General features: G+C 38.2%; 2 protein-coding genes across 4 annotated transcripts; one reads left to right on the forward strand and one right to left on the reverse strand.

Moving 5' to 3' along the window:
* The first annotated feature begins 1,671 nt into the window (after positions 1–1,671).
* On the forward strand, positions 1,672–2,946 carry mrpl14 (mitochondrial ribosomal protein L14). Of its 2 annotated transcripts, none has more exons than XM_067524758.1 (3): positions 1,672–1,795; positions 2,018–2,120; positions 2,414–2,946. In XM_067524758.1, the coding sequence occupies exons 2-3, from the start codon at positions 2,041–2,043 to the stop codon at positions 2,778–2,780; spliced, it is 447 nt and encodes a 148-aa protein (XP_067380859.1). In that variant the 5' UTR covers positions 1,672–1,795; positions 2,018–2,040; the 3' UTR covers positions 2,781–2,946. The 2 variants fall into 2 exon arrangements, with proteins under 2 accessions (XP_067380859.1, XP_067380852.1); XM_067524751.1 differs by having other exon boundaries at positions 1,727–1,828.
* A 132-nt stretch (positions 2,947–3,078) lies between these two features.
* On the reverse strand, positions 3,079–15,613 carry capn1a (calpain 1, (mu/I) large subunit a). 2 transcript variants are annotated; one of them, XM_067524730.1, is made up of 22 exons: positions 15,459–15,613; positions 13,626–13,872; positions 13,019–13,088; positions 12,796–12,914; positions 12,580–12,713; positions 12,314–12,482; positions 12,084–12,167; positions 11,917–12,002; positions 11,509–11,583; positions 10,934–11,094; positions 10,604–10,773; positions 10,456–10,467; positions 9,773–9,984; positions 9,639–9,678; positions 9,480–9,545; positions 9,234–9,291; positions 6,330–6,394; positions 6,119–6,187; positions 5,963–6,041; positions 5,740–5,853; positions 5,379–5,437; positions 3,079–3,856 (listed from the first exon to the last, which is right to left on the reverse strand). In XM_067524730.1, exons 2-22 carry the CDS (start codon positions 13,869–13,871, stop codon positions 3,830–3,832), a joined length of 2,115 nt encoding a protein of 704 aa, XP_067380831.1. In that variant the 5' UTR covers position 13,872; positions 15,459–15,613; the 3' UTR covers positions 3,079–3,829. The 2 variants fall into 2 exon arrangements, with proteins under 2 accessions (XP_067380831.1, XP_067380839.1); XM_067524738.1 differs by lacking the exon at positions 15,459–15,613 and adding an exon at positions 14,318–14,331.
* Positions 15,614–16,113: the final 500 nt, after the last annotated feature.

A 16,113-nucleotide genomic window follows, 5' to 3' on the forward strand; every position in this document is an offset into this window, starting at 1 on the left:
TGTTATGATTTTGTTATGATGAATCTACAATAGTTTCAGATAATGAGAGTTCTGCTGCATGAACTTGGACTGAAATGTCCAAGGAACGGAGTATCAACTGTTAAGATAGAGAAGGACTGCTGCTTTTCTATTGGTCAGATTTCTGATCTAATAGGGAAATATAAGACCTGCTTTAAGTCAGCAAATGTTTTGGCAACTTACATACTCACCTTCTAATATTAAAAATTTACAATTTTTCTTCTTCTTGATCTGTAGATATTACAGACCACCTTCACATTCACAAGATGTTCATTCATTGTAGGCACATAATATATCTATTTTTAAACAATACAATACAATGTAATCCAATACCATATTACATATTTATTTTATATAGCCTGTTCACCTTTTAGACAATATTTGTTGACATTTGGGCCTCCTCCTTCTAAAGGCACAACCTCCACATTTTTAAATAATATTATGCAGGGTCTGTTTCTACCAGTAATTACTCTATAAGATCTTAGGTCAGATTTACAAGGGTCAATATTACAGGGTCAGAAATAAAATAAAGTTAATTTTTAATTAAGTTATTGCCATTTATTTGGATGCAAACCTTTGCACTAATTTGATTTTTATTATTTACCAGGTTTTGTGGCGCTGTTTTTTATGACTAGATTCTAAGCTTTCATTCACTGTACAAATCCAAAGATTTTATCCACATATTTATTTTCTATAGTTTGACTTTTCTTTGCACTACTTCTTATGGTAGAATTGTCTTAGCTATACTTTTAGAATATCTGGTCTAATCTGCAGACCTTTCTGTCTTTATGCTAAACCACTCACTTCTCCTGCAAACTTACCTGCAAGCCTCAATGGTATCAGAGCACATATAAGGGGGTGAGGGAAAAGGTGCACACAAATTGTGTGGACCTGATTTTATGTTAAGAATGGGTCATATTAAAAGAGTCGATAAGAAGGATTTATGGTCAAATTTGGGTGGCAGAAGAGAATCAATTAAAAATGTCAAGGAAGTGGAAATGTCACATGTACACAAAGTTCTCCACTTTGGCAAACGTTACTTAAAGAAGTGTTTGGAAAAGACACAAAAAAATACAAAAATGGCTTCATGTGGTCTGGTAAGATGAACGAAACAATGTTAAGTCAGAGGTCATGAACAGGTAATAAATCGAGCGATGCAACTTTTGAGAGAAATTATATTGGTCCAGCCACATCTGCAACTCCAGAGCATTTGTGGACCTTGGATGATTTTGCTGATAAAGAAAGAGGTAAAGATATCAGTGATGCAAAAATTGTGACAGAGAAAATAACCCAACGGATGACAGATTCAGATGTGTGGAACCACAAAAAATATAGGAACACCAAACCAGGTCCAAAGGTGTTCACTGTACGCATCACACAAAGGGACTGGACTGTTTTGTTGCTCCCCTGCCTTCTGTAACCCATGTCCTGACCCCCTTCATGCACTCTCCCGATCTCTTCTCTGTCTGTGATCATTTTGAAACCATTCAACATGTAATTCCGTATTGTGAAAACTATAAAGAAAGGCAACATCTATTCAGAGAAACATCAGACTTAGGTCTCGTCTTTCTTTCAAGACTGAATTTTCTACTTCAGGTAATAATTCCCACCTTATGGGGAACGTAGTTTAGACGAATACTTTAATTCTTTTGTCAACTGGAAATGGGGTAGTATTGTAATCAGTGAAGGGCAGCCTGACGGAAATGTTGGAGAAGAAGAAGACGGTCGCGTGTTGATGACATCACACTTTTGACTTTGGCATGAAGAGTGAAGCGAGGTAACAGTTACAAGATAAGTCTTTAAACAGAAGGTTTGATGCTTTTTTATTACGGCTATTGTTGTATTTGTCACAATAGTTGCGGTGAAGACGTACAGATGAAAAATTATTGTGTCATAGTTAGGGCTTGTACTCTTAACTACGTGATTTTGGTACCGTTAGCTAACCCTTTAGCTTGTTAGCTGCCAAACATGACCATAACTGTATAATTTCTCTTTACAGCTGATACACTACTAGTAGTAGTTATGGCTATGGTCCATCTTACAAAATCTGTATCGAGGCTTCTCGTAGAGACATCGTCCCTGATTCATCAGAGGACCTTTAGGTAAGAGACTTTTCTATCAAATTTTAGAACCCGACATTGTAACCGTGTCTAGGCTGACAGCTACTCTAACGTGATAGTTATTATTTTAGGCCACATAGCAGTCAACTGATGGTGTGACCCAGTGACAGTGTTATGGTGGTGCTTGCATTTATCACTAAACAGTGGGGATCAATATGCTTTAAGCTTGATTTACTCTTCTACCTCAGAAAAGTAAATTTCTTGAATGACTACTGACTGAGAAATGTCTAAGGTGATATTTTAAGTTGAATATAACTTACTTTTTGTCTTATCAGTGTGTCAGCTGTTGCAGCTGCAATCCAAAAAATGACAAGAGTGCGTGTAGTGGACAACAGCTCTCTTGGAAACACACCATATCACCGTCCACCAAGAGTGATCCATGTCTACACCAAGAATGGAGTAGGAAAAGTTGGTGACAAAGTTTTGCTTGCCATCAAAGGACAGAAGAAGAAAGCACTAATTGTTGGACACAAAATGCCGGGGGAACGCATGACTCCGCGCTTTGATTCAAACAATGTTGTGCTGATTGAGGACAATGGGAACCCAACAGGAACAAGGATTAAGGTCCCTTTACCCACACATCTACGCAAAATGGAGGGAGACTATTCTAAAGTGTTAGCAATTGCTAGTTCATTTGTTTAATAACATATTCAATTGTGATTTGTTTTTTACTTAAATAGACTTTGTCAAATGTTCTCGGTTTAAAATTAAAGGATCATGCACCTCGTTACAGACATTGTATCTATACACTGCTACTTAATGTTTAAGACTCCAGTCTTTATGATAATATAATACTTTAAGGGCTCTCTATTTGTGCAGTGTTTACCGGTATTATAAAGCAGTTTTTGGTGTGGTTCAAGTGCCCAAATTTAGGGCAGACTCATGTTATAAACAAACTCTTTTTTTGGGGGGGTTGCAGTGATAAACTAAGAAAGATCAATTCAACAGAGGAAATATTTATTGAAGGCACAACTTACATTCACAACACAAAATTACTAATAACATGGTGTTGCAAATAAGGCATTCATTATCATGTGATCCTTGCAAATGTGAACTGATACATAGTATTTTTCACTAAGTGGGTTAACCTTATCAGCAGTTTCCTTAAAATAAAAGTGCAGTGATAATTCCAGTACTAAAATGTATGAGGCCCTTGATGTAAACTGAGGTGCACTATACAGTCAAGCTAAACTTTAATATCAGTGTTCTCTTGACATTATTATGTACTGCAAGGATTAAACTACTCAAGACAAACTCAAGACAGACATATTTTTTCAGTTATAAAATCAGGAAAAATTTAAACCAGTACAGAATGATTAGGTGAAAGATTTTTAAAGTACTACTGTAAAAATTAAAAAAACTTGTTTTCCTTTGCAAAAGAGCAGCCAGTTGATATTCACACAAACAGCAAAAATTTATTGTACAATCCAAAGTAGTAATTTTTGCCATGCAAACACCCATTCTGTTTTAACAGATGACATTGATGTGGCACAGTGATTGCTTCAAAGTGTTGCATAGTTTCTAAACAGATGCTTTGCTTGATTGGACTTCGGTTTACAGCTATTTTGCTCTTATAGGAACCCTAAGGTGGGTTAGATTAATAGATCAGCAGGTCACTAAGGCTACTAGGTCTTCAGGGCTCCAGGTTCGTGGCAGACTGCAGGCACTGTGCCTGTTGAAGACCATCCTCTTCAACCACACATTGTCAGGTAAAGCCACTAGCAATGTCAGAAAGTTAGACAAACAAAAGTGAGTGACATTACAGTAGGTAAAGAAAATAATAACCCCCTGCTTTTTTTTTTTTTTTTTTAACAACTTTTAATCATCATTGATTTTATTTGGCTTTTTCTGGACAAACATTTACAAAAAAAGTTAGATAGTATAGATCTGTTTTCACTTGGACAAAGTTATCTAAATGACAAAATATAAAATTGAAAATAATTGATTGCATAAAAATCTTATTCATCAATTGTGCAACCAATTGGTTTCCGAAGTCACCTGAGTGCAGTAAATCTGATTAAAGGATTGTAGTATAAATGCACCTGTATGTGGAAATCCTGTTGCTGGTAAACAGAGGTGCTAAGTAAATGCTATTAATCTACTTAATAATACTATTACTCAAACACTGCACTAAGCTAGTTTTTCAACACTTGTACTAAATTGGTACATTTTCATTTAAGGCTAATTTTACTCCACTACAGAAAGAAATAATCGGCTTTCATTCAACTACGTTTATGTTACAGGTTTAGATTCTAGTTACTTTTTGCAGATCATTATTTCTGACACAAAACCAAATAACAAATTATAACGTATTATTATGGATTAACCAACTGTCAATACAAAATTGGTAAACAATTCTGTGAAGTTTACCAGCATTTCGTTCTACATCAAGATACTAAGTAACTTGGCCCTATTATTACAACTTTTCTTGGCCAAAATTTTCACCTTTCAAACATTGAAGAGTCATTCAGGTGTGGTTATCTGGAAGGTGAATCTTGTCAAATTGACTTCTTTTCTATTAGTTGGAGAAATTTAGCACTATTTAAAATACACTGGTTTGCAGTGCAGTACTTGTACTTTGTCTTATTACTTGATTATCGAGTTTGTGTACTACAAGTGAATCAGTATCTTGCCCAAAATCTACACCATTAGGACAAGTGAACACTTCAACCAACTCTGTGAAAAGATTAATAGGGAGCAGAAGTAAGGAGTTTGATTAAATATCGCTTGAAGTACAGTTAAATTGTCATTAACAAATAATGTGGCACATGTATAAATCTGCATAGTGACTGTCAAATTATGACAATAGAAGAAGTGCCACCAAGAGACCTATGACTCCTCTTAAAGAGTTAGCTCATTAGAGCTTTCTTTTGTCTCCATTGTTTGGAGTCTTGCCTGAATACGGATTCACCAGTAACTGAAACCTCCAGATACAGGTGTGTGTGGGTGTGTGTGTGTGTGTATAAAAATATATTATACTACAATCCTTTAAACATTCAATGCACTAGGGTGATTTCCAATAATTGTGTGATTTTCAAAACCAATTGGCTGGACCAGATGATTAGGAGGATGTACATAAAAGGAATCAATTACTTTCAGTTTTATGTTATTAATGAATTAAGATTAGTTTGTGAAGATCTGTGTTCACTTGGCAAGAGCAATTGTTTGTAAATTTTTGCAAACAAAAATTTTAATTGACCATGATTCATTGTTGCAAAAAAAACATTCAACAGAACATACCTCTGTGAGATTCATCTCAGCCATTCCTGATCCTTCCTTGTCCAACTGCTGAAAAGACCCTGTTAAAAAAAAAAAAAAAAAGTTTCTGTGATTTGTTATGGGCGCGGTGATCCACACATTGCCACCACCTGGTGGTTTGAATGTTGTGGAGGGCAAGGGTCAGCATGGAAAAAAATGTATTGCTGTCACTGATTGTCAGAACACAATGCATTGCATTTTCCTTTGTATGGGGCTGTGTGACCACAGACCAGTCACAGAGCCCATACTGACTCCTGTTCACCACATTACAAACACGAGATGGATTTAATGCAACAACGCATTGGTGAATATTTCTAATAATATCTAGAGTAATATTACTCACTAAACATGACTTCAAGTTTGACCAAGCAGCAGATGAAGTTGTCAAAGTCAATCATCTCATTCTCTGCATATCGAGCTACAAGAATCTGGTTCAGTCTGTTGTTCAGTTTAAAACCTATAATTGAACAAACAAAATAATCATTTTAAAAATACCAGCTGCAGTACATATCTGTGAGTGTGTGTGCCATTTGTAAATATTGAAATGATTATCAAAAAGATTATACCTGCAGCCTCCACAGCAAGACGCATCTCATATGAGCTCATCGCCCCTGACTTGTCCAGGTCAAACTCTCTGAAAATTACCTGGGAGAAAGAGACAGAAATGTCAATAGAAATATAAAGAATTATTCCCTCAAAATTATTATTTTACTTATTCTTACCAGCCACTTTCGGATCTTGTTCCAGAGGATCTGAAACTCCACCAGCCCTAAACGGGCGCTACCATCTTTCTGGTAAGGTGAGTCAAAGAGTGAAACTACACACAGTATCAACAACGTGCAACAAAGTTCCTAATTTCTTTCTTTTTTTAAAAAAAATATCATCAGTGTAAAATTTCTAAATCCATTCATGCCTAAAAACGAAAGAGGATACATCCATCAGGTTGACCATGGTCCTACACGACTCCATACTGAAGCCATCAGTCTTCAGATCTTTGTCTGAAATAACAAAAAGCAGATTTGACACAGTCTTACCACAACAACTCACTTAAGCCCCTTTCAGACATGCACCGGAATTCTGACATGATCCTGACTTTTATAGGAGTAGGTGTATGAACCAAAAAATGCTCCCGACATTATTCAGGTTATATATCCTTTGAGGCCGTTAGTGCAAAATCCGTATTATGCATGAGCTTGTGCGCACAGAACGCTGCTCGTTTGGAGGATTAAAAGGAATCGAGTTCCCTGTCTGAAAGGCTACTCTGGATAATTTTCCTAAAAATGTTCAAAGTGAGTAAGTAAAATGTATTTGTATAGCATCTTTCACAGAGAAGAGCTTACAAAGTGCTACACATATAAACAATAAAAATAGAAAACCATAGGACATAAAATAAGAACAGGTCAAAATAGAACACATCAAACATTGACAAAAGACAAAGACAAATGTTCAACATCCATCAAAGTAACCGATTAACTACAGTTCAGGCATTCTCGTTCAATTTATGGTAAGAGAAAAGCCTGTCTATACAGGTATTTTTTAAGTTGTTTTTTTTTAAATATCCACCGAAGCAGCAGTCCTTAACTCTTGTGGAAGGGTATTCCACAATCTTGGTGCAACACTGTCAAAAACCTAGTCACCCTTGGTTTTAAGCTTGGTGCGAGGCACAGCCAACAGATTCTGGTTGGCAGACCTGACTGCTCTGCAAGGAGTATGGGCATGCAGCAAGTCAGACAAGTACTCAGGTGCCTGACCCTGAAGGACTCTATATGGAATAACCAGAACCTTAAAGTAGCCAATGTAAGAAAGCTAAAATGCAGCACAATTAGATTGTCAGTTTTGTCAAGGTTGAAAGAATAATATAGCGGGAGATCATCTGCATACATGTGATTTTACACACCTTTAAACTTGCTGAAACTATGCTCCCACTGGCAGCATATAAAGTGCAAACAAAATAGACCCCTGAGGTACCCCACAAGATAGGGGGCCAAATGTTGACATAAAAGAACCAATAGCTACAGAAAAGGATCTACCTAAGAGGCATGAAATGAACCAGTCAGAGATCCTACCTGAGATGCCTACATGGTAAACTAAGCCTCTCTAATAAAGTGCTGTGGTCAAGTGTCAAAGGTTAATATCAAGCAGGAACAGGATAGAGCATTTACCACTGTCAGTATTTAGTCAGCCACCGATTGTGCAAGTTCTCCCGCTTAAAATGGTGACAGAGGTCTGTAATTTTCATCATAGGTACACTTCAACTGTGATAGACAGAATGTGGGGAAAAAAATCCCAAGAAATCACATTGTAGGATTTTTAAAGAATTTATTTATAAATTCCTGCGTAAAATAAGTATTTGGTCAATAACAAACAAGCAAGATTTCTGGCCCTCACAAACCTGTAACTTCTTCTTTAAGAAAGTCTTCTTTCCTCCACTCGTTACCTGTATTAATGGCACCTGTTTGAACTTTTTATCTGTATAAAAGACAACCTCAAACAGTCAGACTCCAAACTCCACCATGGCCAAAACCAAAAAGCTGTCGAAGGACACCAGGAGCAAAATTGTAGACCTGCAAACGGCTGGGGAGAGTGAATCTACAATAGGCAAGCAGCTTGGTGTGAATAAATCAACTGTGGGAGCAATTATTAGAAAATGGAAGACATGCAAGGTCATTGATAATCTCCCTCGATCTGGGGCTCCACGCAAGATCTCATCCCCTGGGGTCAAACTGATCATGAGAACGGTGAGCAAAAATCCCTGAACTACACTGGGGGACCTGGTGAATGACCTGCAGAGAGCTGGCACTAAAGTAACAAAGGTTACCATCAGTAACACACTACGCCGACAGGAAATCAAATCCTGCAGTGCCAGACGTGTCCCCCTGCTTAAGCCAGCACATGTCCAGGTCTAAAGTTTGCCCGTGACCATGTGGATGATCCAGAGGAGGATTGGGAGAATGGCATGTGGTCAGATGAGACCAAAATAGAAATTTTTGCTAACAACTCAACTCGTCGTGTTTGGAGGAAGAAGAGTGCTGAGTTGCATCCCATGAACACCATACCCACTGTGACGCATTGGGGTGGAAACAAAATGCTTTGGGGCTGTTTTTCTGCAAAGGGGACAGGATAACTGATCCATGTTAAGGAAAGAATGAATGGGGCCATGTATTGTGAGATTTTGAGCAAAAACCTTCTTCCATCAGCGAGAGCATTGAAGATGAGACGTGGCTGGGTCTTCCAGCATGACAATGATCTCAAACAAACCGCCCAGGCAACGAAGGAGTGGCTCCGTAAGAAGCATTTCAAGGTCCTGGAGTGGCCTAGCCAGTCTCCAGACTTAACCCTACAGAAAATCTGTGGAGGGAGTTGAAAGCCCGTGTTGCCCAGCGACAGCCCCAAAACATCACTGCTCTAGAGATCTGCATGGAAGAATGGGCCAAAATACCAGCTACAGTGTGTGACAACCTGGTGAAGACCTACAGGAAACGTTTGACCTCTGTCATTGTCAACAAAGGTTAAATTACATAGTAATGAGTCAAACTTTTGTTATTGACCGAATACTTATTTTACGCAGGAATTTATAAATAAATTCTTTAAAAATTCCTTTTCCACATTCTGTCTCTCACAGTTGAAGTGTACCTATGATGAAAATTACAGACCTCTGTCGACATTGTCAGCAGAAAAACTTGCACAATCGGTGGCTGACTAAATACTTTTTTGCCCAACTGTATATGGTGTACATTCTACAGTGGAATCTACTTTTATAATGGGAGAATCATTACTAATATGTGAACTTTTCTGTACATTTAAATGTTAACTAAAAATAAACAGAATTAAACTCACGTCGGGAGATGACTCGGTTGAGAATGGTCCTAAGCTCATGAACAGAAATCTCCATGTCCTGGAAAAGTGTTCAGGTCAATTAAAGAAGATTTCTTATTTTATAACAAGGCTGATACATTATTGGTTGTTTTATGCAATAGACAGTATCTAAAATACAACAGAAAATCCTATAACACAATATTACCACCATTACCACACTAAGTTGGTGCTAATGCAAACAGAGACAAAAGTTTTTTTTTAATCTACCTCTCCTGCTAGCTGGGCAAACATGGACTTAAAAGAGTCTTCAATGTCATCTTCAGTTATTTCCTCCTGTAAAAAATTAAAAAATATGAAAGCACAAATGTATAGTTAAACTGTGACACCTATACGGTAAATACGGTAACAATTTCTTTCTATTCTTACATCATCTCCTAAGTCAGCTGAGATTTCATCATCCAATTCCCTGCAATTGAAAAAATATGTTAATATAAGATTTCTGTTACTGCACTTAACACTTACAAAAGTTGACATTAAAATCATATGCAAAATACACATACTCTGTTTCTGATTGTTTCTCAGTGAAGACTCTGAGGACAAAGTCAGCCTCTTTACCGGGCTCAAAGGTGGACGGAACGACGAGGTATTCTCCTGGGGGCAGACGCAGCCGAGTGCTCACCTCACGCAGGTTAATGAAAGTCTCTGACCGAGCACATGATGAATTTTTCAAAAAGAAATTTTTCTTCAAATGGACATTCTGGCAGCCTCTGTACTAAGGGTAATAGTACACAGGGGTTAAGATGTATTTGCAGGTTTTACAGTCCATTTTATTGAAAACATACAGTTACTTTCAAAAAGCCATGAGTAAACGTTTTAAATTCTAACTACATTAAAAAAACAAACAATATGCATCACAACAAACAGAAAATCTGCTTTAATGGTCAAATTCACAACACAATTTTTTGAAAACACAATTAAATGTGCATGTTTAATAAGACAATTAATTCAGATGAAAGTGATGGTTTAAATATCTCTATCAAGTCAACGCATGTGAATGTGTGATGAGCACCATATGCAGAAGCCAATGGGTATGTGAAAGGGAGGAATCTCTAACATGCTCAGCAGTACTGTAAAATATACATTTATAGTAAATTCCACATCACTAGCATGCTGTAATATGTCATGATTATGATCAAAAGTCTTGCATTAAATAAACAGTGGTAGTAAATGAGGCTTTACCTACCTCTTCTGGTATCTGCACAAAAGAGAAAATATAAAAAATATAAATATAAATGACCTGAGAAAACATAAAATGATTTAATATAAATGTGTAAAAAACATGAGAACAGCCAAGGGAAAATAGTTGTTTGTTTTTCCATTTCTGTTCTCACCTCATAAAGAGCAAAGCCAATGGTGTGCATGTCCTGACCATGGCGGCGATATCTGCGGCGGTCCTTCTGCATGAGGGCCACTAAAAAACTGCACGCTACCTCATCATCCTCTGGGTCATCATCCTCCTCCAGCAACGTGATCTTATACTGGGGGTTGATCCAAAATGTATCTACACAGACGGTGCATTTGTGTTAGCCGGTTTCATAGTCACTCTAACACTACTGGGCCTGTTTGCACTGTAATTCTAAAACAGATATAAACAAATATACGTATTTATATGTCAGTGTGTACACGCTTTTTTTTTCTATGACCATGTGGTTGGGACTCACTGGGATGGTTTCTGCAGCCTCCAGCTGTGCTGCCTCTCCTCCATGTTCCATAGAACTTCATGGTGTTCCAGTGGCTGAGATTGTCCTCACACAGAGCGTCAGGAGTCAAGTTACAGATCTCTAACCGAGAAAACTGACGAATGAAATCACTGAAGGACATCCTAAAAAATTCAAATTAGCTTTAGGTCAAAATCTAAGTGCAACTTACAAAAAAGAAAACGTAATTTTGTGATTGTAATTCTGGGACTGTAATTCTTGTATCATAATTGTGAAGGTTAACTTAGTTTTGATTATTAAACAGACAAGAAACTGACACAGACAAGAGAACTGCACACAACTGAAAAAACAAGTTACAGTTTCACAACAATGAAGAGACGCCAGAAATTTACAGCTCCTTGCCAGGAAATAGCAAACATGATCCCTATAAAACCCTGGCTGATATTTCTATATGTGAGTTGAACACGCAAAATATACAAGATCACTAGTAGCTTGCCTACAGGTAGATTAACATTCCCAATATCTAAACCTTGTCCTTTACCTACAGTTCAAAACATTCCTATACTGGAACATCTTACCAAAACTCCCCATCTTCCATCTGCAGATGCAGGTCTTCTCGTTCAGAAGGGTCGATCTCATCCCATTCAGAAGCACTGCGTGCCACAAGAGAAAACGAAAGGAACACACACAAGAGATGCGATATTAAACTTATTAAAGAAAAATGAAAAAAATAAAATAAATTACTGACTTGTTATTTTGGTGGTTTTATGCATTAAATAGTGTGTAAAACACAACAAAAAAATCCCATAACACAATAATACTATAATTACAACCACCATTTTAATATATCAAATTCTTAAGTTGATACTAATGCCAACAAAGGTTTTAAAAAACCTATAAAACCAATTAATAGAAGACATTAACTAAAAACAAATACAAATAAAAGACATTTTAGTACAGTAACAGTTATGGTTGGGCACACTCACTTGTCACTCCAGGCACCAGTCCACTCCACCTGGCCCCAAGGGTTACGTATTCGGATCAGACGTACCATGCTGCCACGAAAAGTAACCTACATGGCAAACAGAGTGATAGGGAACTCAGAACAATATTCTTTGTAATGGTACCAAATTAAAGACAAGTGCCCACAGACCTCCTTCAATCCAGTCACTGAGTAGGCGTGGCCCTTCACAAGCTTCTTGAATGTAACAGCCTCCATGTCAAATGCGCTGGTGATCTGTATTAATATACAAACACAATTACTCCAATCATGTGGGACAGATATAATAGGAAGTGCTTTTAATATAACTGGCTTATTTAAGTTGGTGCAGTATTGATCTGCGTGTCTTGGGGATGTGCCAGAAGTGTGAGTTGGGTACTTGCATCGATAGAACAGCCCAGCAGCGAGCCTCTCTCCAGAGCTTTGCTGATTATCCTGTGCAGATCTTTGGGAGCCTTGCGGAGTTCATACATTTCAGACACGCCACCTGTGAAGTCCTCAAACCCTTCAGTGGTGCTTCCTCCAGACAGAGCCTCATAGGAGCCATTCAACCTGACAGCACATAAAAACACACACTTCAGCATTTCAGAATATGATTTACAACTTGCTACTCAATACACACAGTGGGGGGAAGTGTTATAAAACCTACTTGGCATAAGCCTTCTCCAGGAGAGCACTCCAGAATTCATTCCCCTCAGCTGAATGGACAAACATGAGCTCCCCATCTTTGACAGGTAGTCTGTCATCTATCACAACATCTATCCAGTCGCCAAACTGCCAGAACTGTAACACAAGGCAATAACCCATGTCAATTTCTTGCAACTTTAAAAGGAACGCCAAAGGGCAGAGGGTTTTCTTAAAGTACCTGAAAGTGGAAAATTCCACAGTAGTCATCCTGAAAGGATTGCCCATGTGGAACAACCCGATGAAGAAGCCTCTCATTCAGAGTGAGAGAGGCGATGGCTGCCAATAGCCAACAATCACCTGCCAGGGAGAAGACACATTTAGGGATGTCCATCTGAATATGTCTTTGTTATTTTTTTTGTTTTTTTTTATAAACAGACAGGCATTTATCAGCAAGGCCTCACCCAGTGCTCCCTGGCAGATATCAGTTCTGGTGGCCCCACCCACGATGAACTGAGGATCATCTGTTAGCTCCTGTAATGAAATTACACTGTCTGGATGAAGGCAACCAAATGCGTATAATTCAGACCCTTCAACACATCTATCAAACCACTGCTGCTCTTGCATCATCTTCCAGTGCTTTAATAGAGCACTCTAAACAAATGTTGCAGCAAGGGAGCTGCCGCAGATGCCATGAGATTCCAACAGCTGCAGTGGTCTCAAAAGTCCCTGTCCAAACTTGTCCTATTCGGTCTGAGTGTTCAGACATGAAATGAGATAGTGTTATTGATATGTTTGTTTACATGTGATACTCTGCTAAGTCCAAGTGATCAATGTCAAGAAGCTGCTGTTGTGAAATGTTATGAGGAATTCCACTGAATAATAAGCACTTATTTCCAAGATCTATAGGTTTAAATCTGTATTGCAAAAAAAAAAACCTAATAATTTTTAATCTTAAACCTAATTGTTTAAGTGTTAAGTGTTTTTCATCTTGTGTCATACGTAATATAGCAGTTTTTATGAATCTCAAATCTCTATATATGTAAAAGTGTTCCCTCTGTGTTTTCTCACCGTGGGTCTATTCCACACCACATCTCTAGTTTTGGAGGAATAGGGGGCAAGTTCCTTGAAGCCCAGGGATGGGGGCTCAGCAGGGAAACAGGGGTCTTCGAACAGACTGCCTGACTCCACACACTGTTGCTTTAGTGCCTCATAGTCTTGATTGGCAAAGCTCACAGCCTGCTCCTTGGAGCCCATGCCTTCGGCCCGGAGCCTGTTGGAGTATATTACTGCAGACATCCCTCCGACTGGATACATACTGGTGTGAGATAAAAATATGGAGCTGATGGGTGGGTATGAAAAGTGCTGTCTATAAATAGTAGAACGCTAATCAGTGGCACACTCATGTCTAAGAGTTACAGAAGGGTGATCGGCTGCTGGAGCGTGTGTGTAGAATAATCATGTTCCCATTTGTTTTCTGGTCTGAATTATTATTAACAACACCTTTGATAGTAAACTCATTCATCCTTTTCTTTAGTTTGACTTTTTTGTCTCCACAGTCTTGACATATAGTGTTATTTAAAATCAAAGCAAGCACACTGCAACTGAAACTTCAGTTAGAAATTAGTATACGCTGTGTATTAGCTCAGCTGAGAAATAAACACAAAAATGCACACACAGAATAAAAGTGATCATCACCACATTAAACACAACAAAACAATAAAATGGCGATGGCAATGAAACTTGACTTAGAAATCTGATACCTTGTCTGTTTAGGCAGACTGTGAGGGAGAATAACACAAAAAAAGAGAAAGGTTTAGCCCCAGTAAAGTGTTTTTGTTCCAAATAATTCTGTTTGACCAGGTGCAGCACAGTTTTACTATTGTGTTTATTCCTCAACTTTTTCTCCTTGTTGAATGCATTTGACAATCCTTTGAGAAGTTCACAACTGTTAATCAAGTCTCCAGGGAGGACATTAATAGGTTTGTGAGAAAACCAGAAAGACCCAGATATGTCAAAGAAGATGGGTGTTAAATTTAAAGAGGTTTCTTGGCTTAAACTGTCATGGAAAAACTAGGGTGATCTTTTATGCTGCCCGGCTCCACTGGAAAGGAATCCTAATGAGGAGAGTTCATCAAACAAGAACACACCAGGACTGGGAGATTCATGAAAAAAACCTCTTTCTCTCTCTCTCTCTATATATATATATACATATATATATATATGTATATATATATTGTGAATGAGCAAGATAGGCTATGATTTTGATAGAGAAAATTCTGCTGGCAAGGACATTGTTAATATAGCCAATTCTCCCACTCTGAGGCCCCACATGCCTGCCCAGTCTGCATAAATGTCTCTCTGCTCTGTCAAACAGCTAGACAAAGGCTGCTGCTGGCTGCACTAAGATCTCCCTTTTTCTCCCTAATGGGCAGAGAAAAGCTGATCCAAGCAAACCTGTGATGCCTATGTCAATTATAGGACTTCACCCTCAACAAAACTGTAAAACAACCACCGAGTCTAAGTAATGCCCCACAACAGGTACGAACCATATACTGTGGGCCTGCTACTATCAAACACACAAAACTAGTAACACGTATGCAACATATCAGTCAGTGTACTGCACCTGTTCTAAAGTAAAAATAGGCCTGTCCTTTCTGTTTGGAAGATTTCAGACAACACTACATCATATACACAAAACTACTGCTCAAAGAAATCAGTGCGCCCGTATTTGGTAGTAAGCGTTGACTTTTAGTACTTACTACTACAGCTGGCAGTATATTAAAACACACCAGCGGCACTGGAGGCCCACGATACAATAAAACCACGAGGCACCGTTATAATACTAAGCCGACCTGCTTAACACACAGATTGAAGGGAAATGAACAAGATGAATGAACCCACCTCCGCTTTAAAGGCGACTTTCAGCTCCTTGAGACGGATGGTAGTCGTGGAAATCTGCGAAAAGGGGGCTGTGATTTGGTCGCCGGGAGGAGTCCAGGTCCACCCCTCTACGCTGCGCTGGAACAAGCTGCAGCCCCTGAAGGAGTAGAAGAAGGGGGGACGGGCACGGACCAAAGTCACGTGACCGGAAAAAGTTGGCATAATTAAAACTAGATATATACATAAAAGTATATACATACCTGACAAAACTAAGCAGTTATATAAACTAGTATGATACTATTAATATTATTTTTGTAGCGCAAAGCTAACTTACTTTGCAGTTTCTTTCTCCAATTTTATTTCACTTTCACTGTAGCTAATACAAAGTCCACCAACAATAAAATTAGATGAACGCCGCTATTCTCGGTCACGTGACCTATGCCATGCGTGCACGTCGTAATAGTCCATCGAGGTCATAGTGAGTGTGTAATAACGTGCTAAAACAATAGCAATAACAAAACAGAGCAGCAGAAATCTAAACACAGACACACAAAATATTACAGGAACAAAGCTAAAACATTTAATAGTTCCCTAACAAAATGCTCACATATGTTTACACCAAAGAAATAAAGCTTCAATTAAAAAAAGTTGATGTAAATCCAAGTGGCAAAGAAGT

This window comes from Channa argus, chromosome 1 (genome assembly GCF_033026475.1).
Source record: "Channa argus isolate prfri chromosome 1, Channa argus male v1.0, whole genome shotgun sequence".
Taxonomy (NCBI): domain Eukaryota; kingdom Metazoa; phylum Chordata; class Actinopteri; order Anabantiformes; family Channidae; genus Channa; species Channa argus.

Bases quoted from the DNA above. Each gene is read 5' to 3' on its own strand.
- mrpl14 (XM_067524758.1), top strand. From the start codon at position 2,041: ATGGCTATGGTCCATCTTACAAAATCTGTATCGAGGCTTCTCGTAGAG. The intron at 2,121-2,413 runs GTAAGAGACTTT...TTGTCTTATCAG, and splicing joins ATTCATCAGAGGACCTTTAG to TGTGTCAGCTGTTGCAGCTG.
- capn1a (XM_067524730.1), bottom strand. From the start codon at position 13,871: ATGTATCCAGTCGGAGGGATGTCTGCAGTAATATACTCCAACAGGCTC. The intron at 11,584-11,916 runs GTGAGTGTGCCC...TGTGGCACGCAG, and splicing joins ACTGGTGCCTGGAGTGACAA to TGCTTCTGAATGGGATGAGA. The intron at 9,546-9,638 runs GTAAGAATAGAA...AATTTTTTACAG, and splicing joins CAGCTGACTTAGGAGATGAT to GAGGAAATAACTGAAGATGA.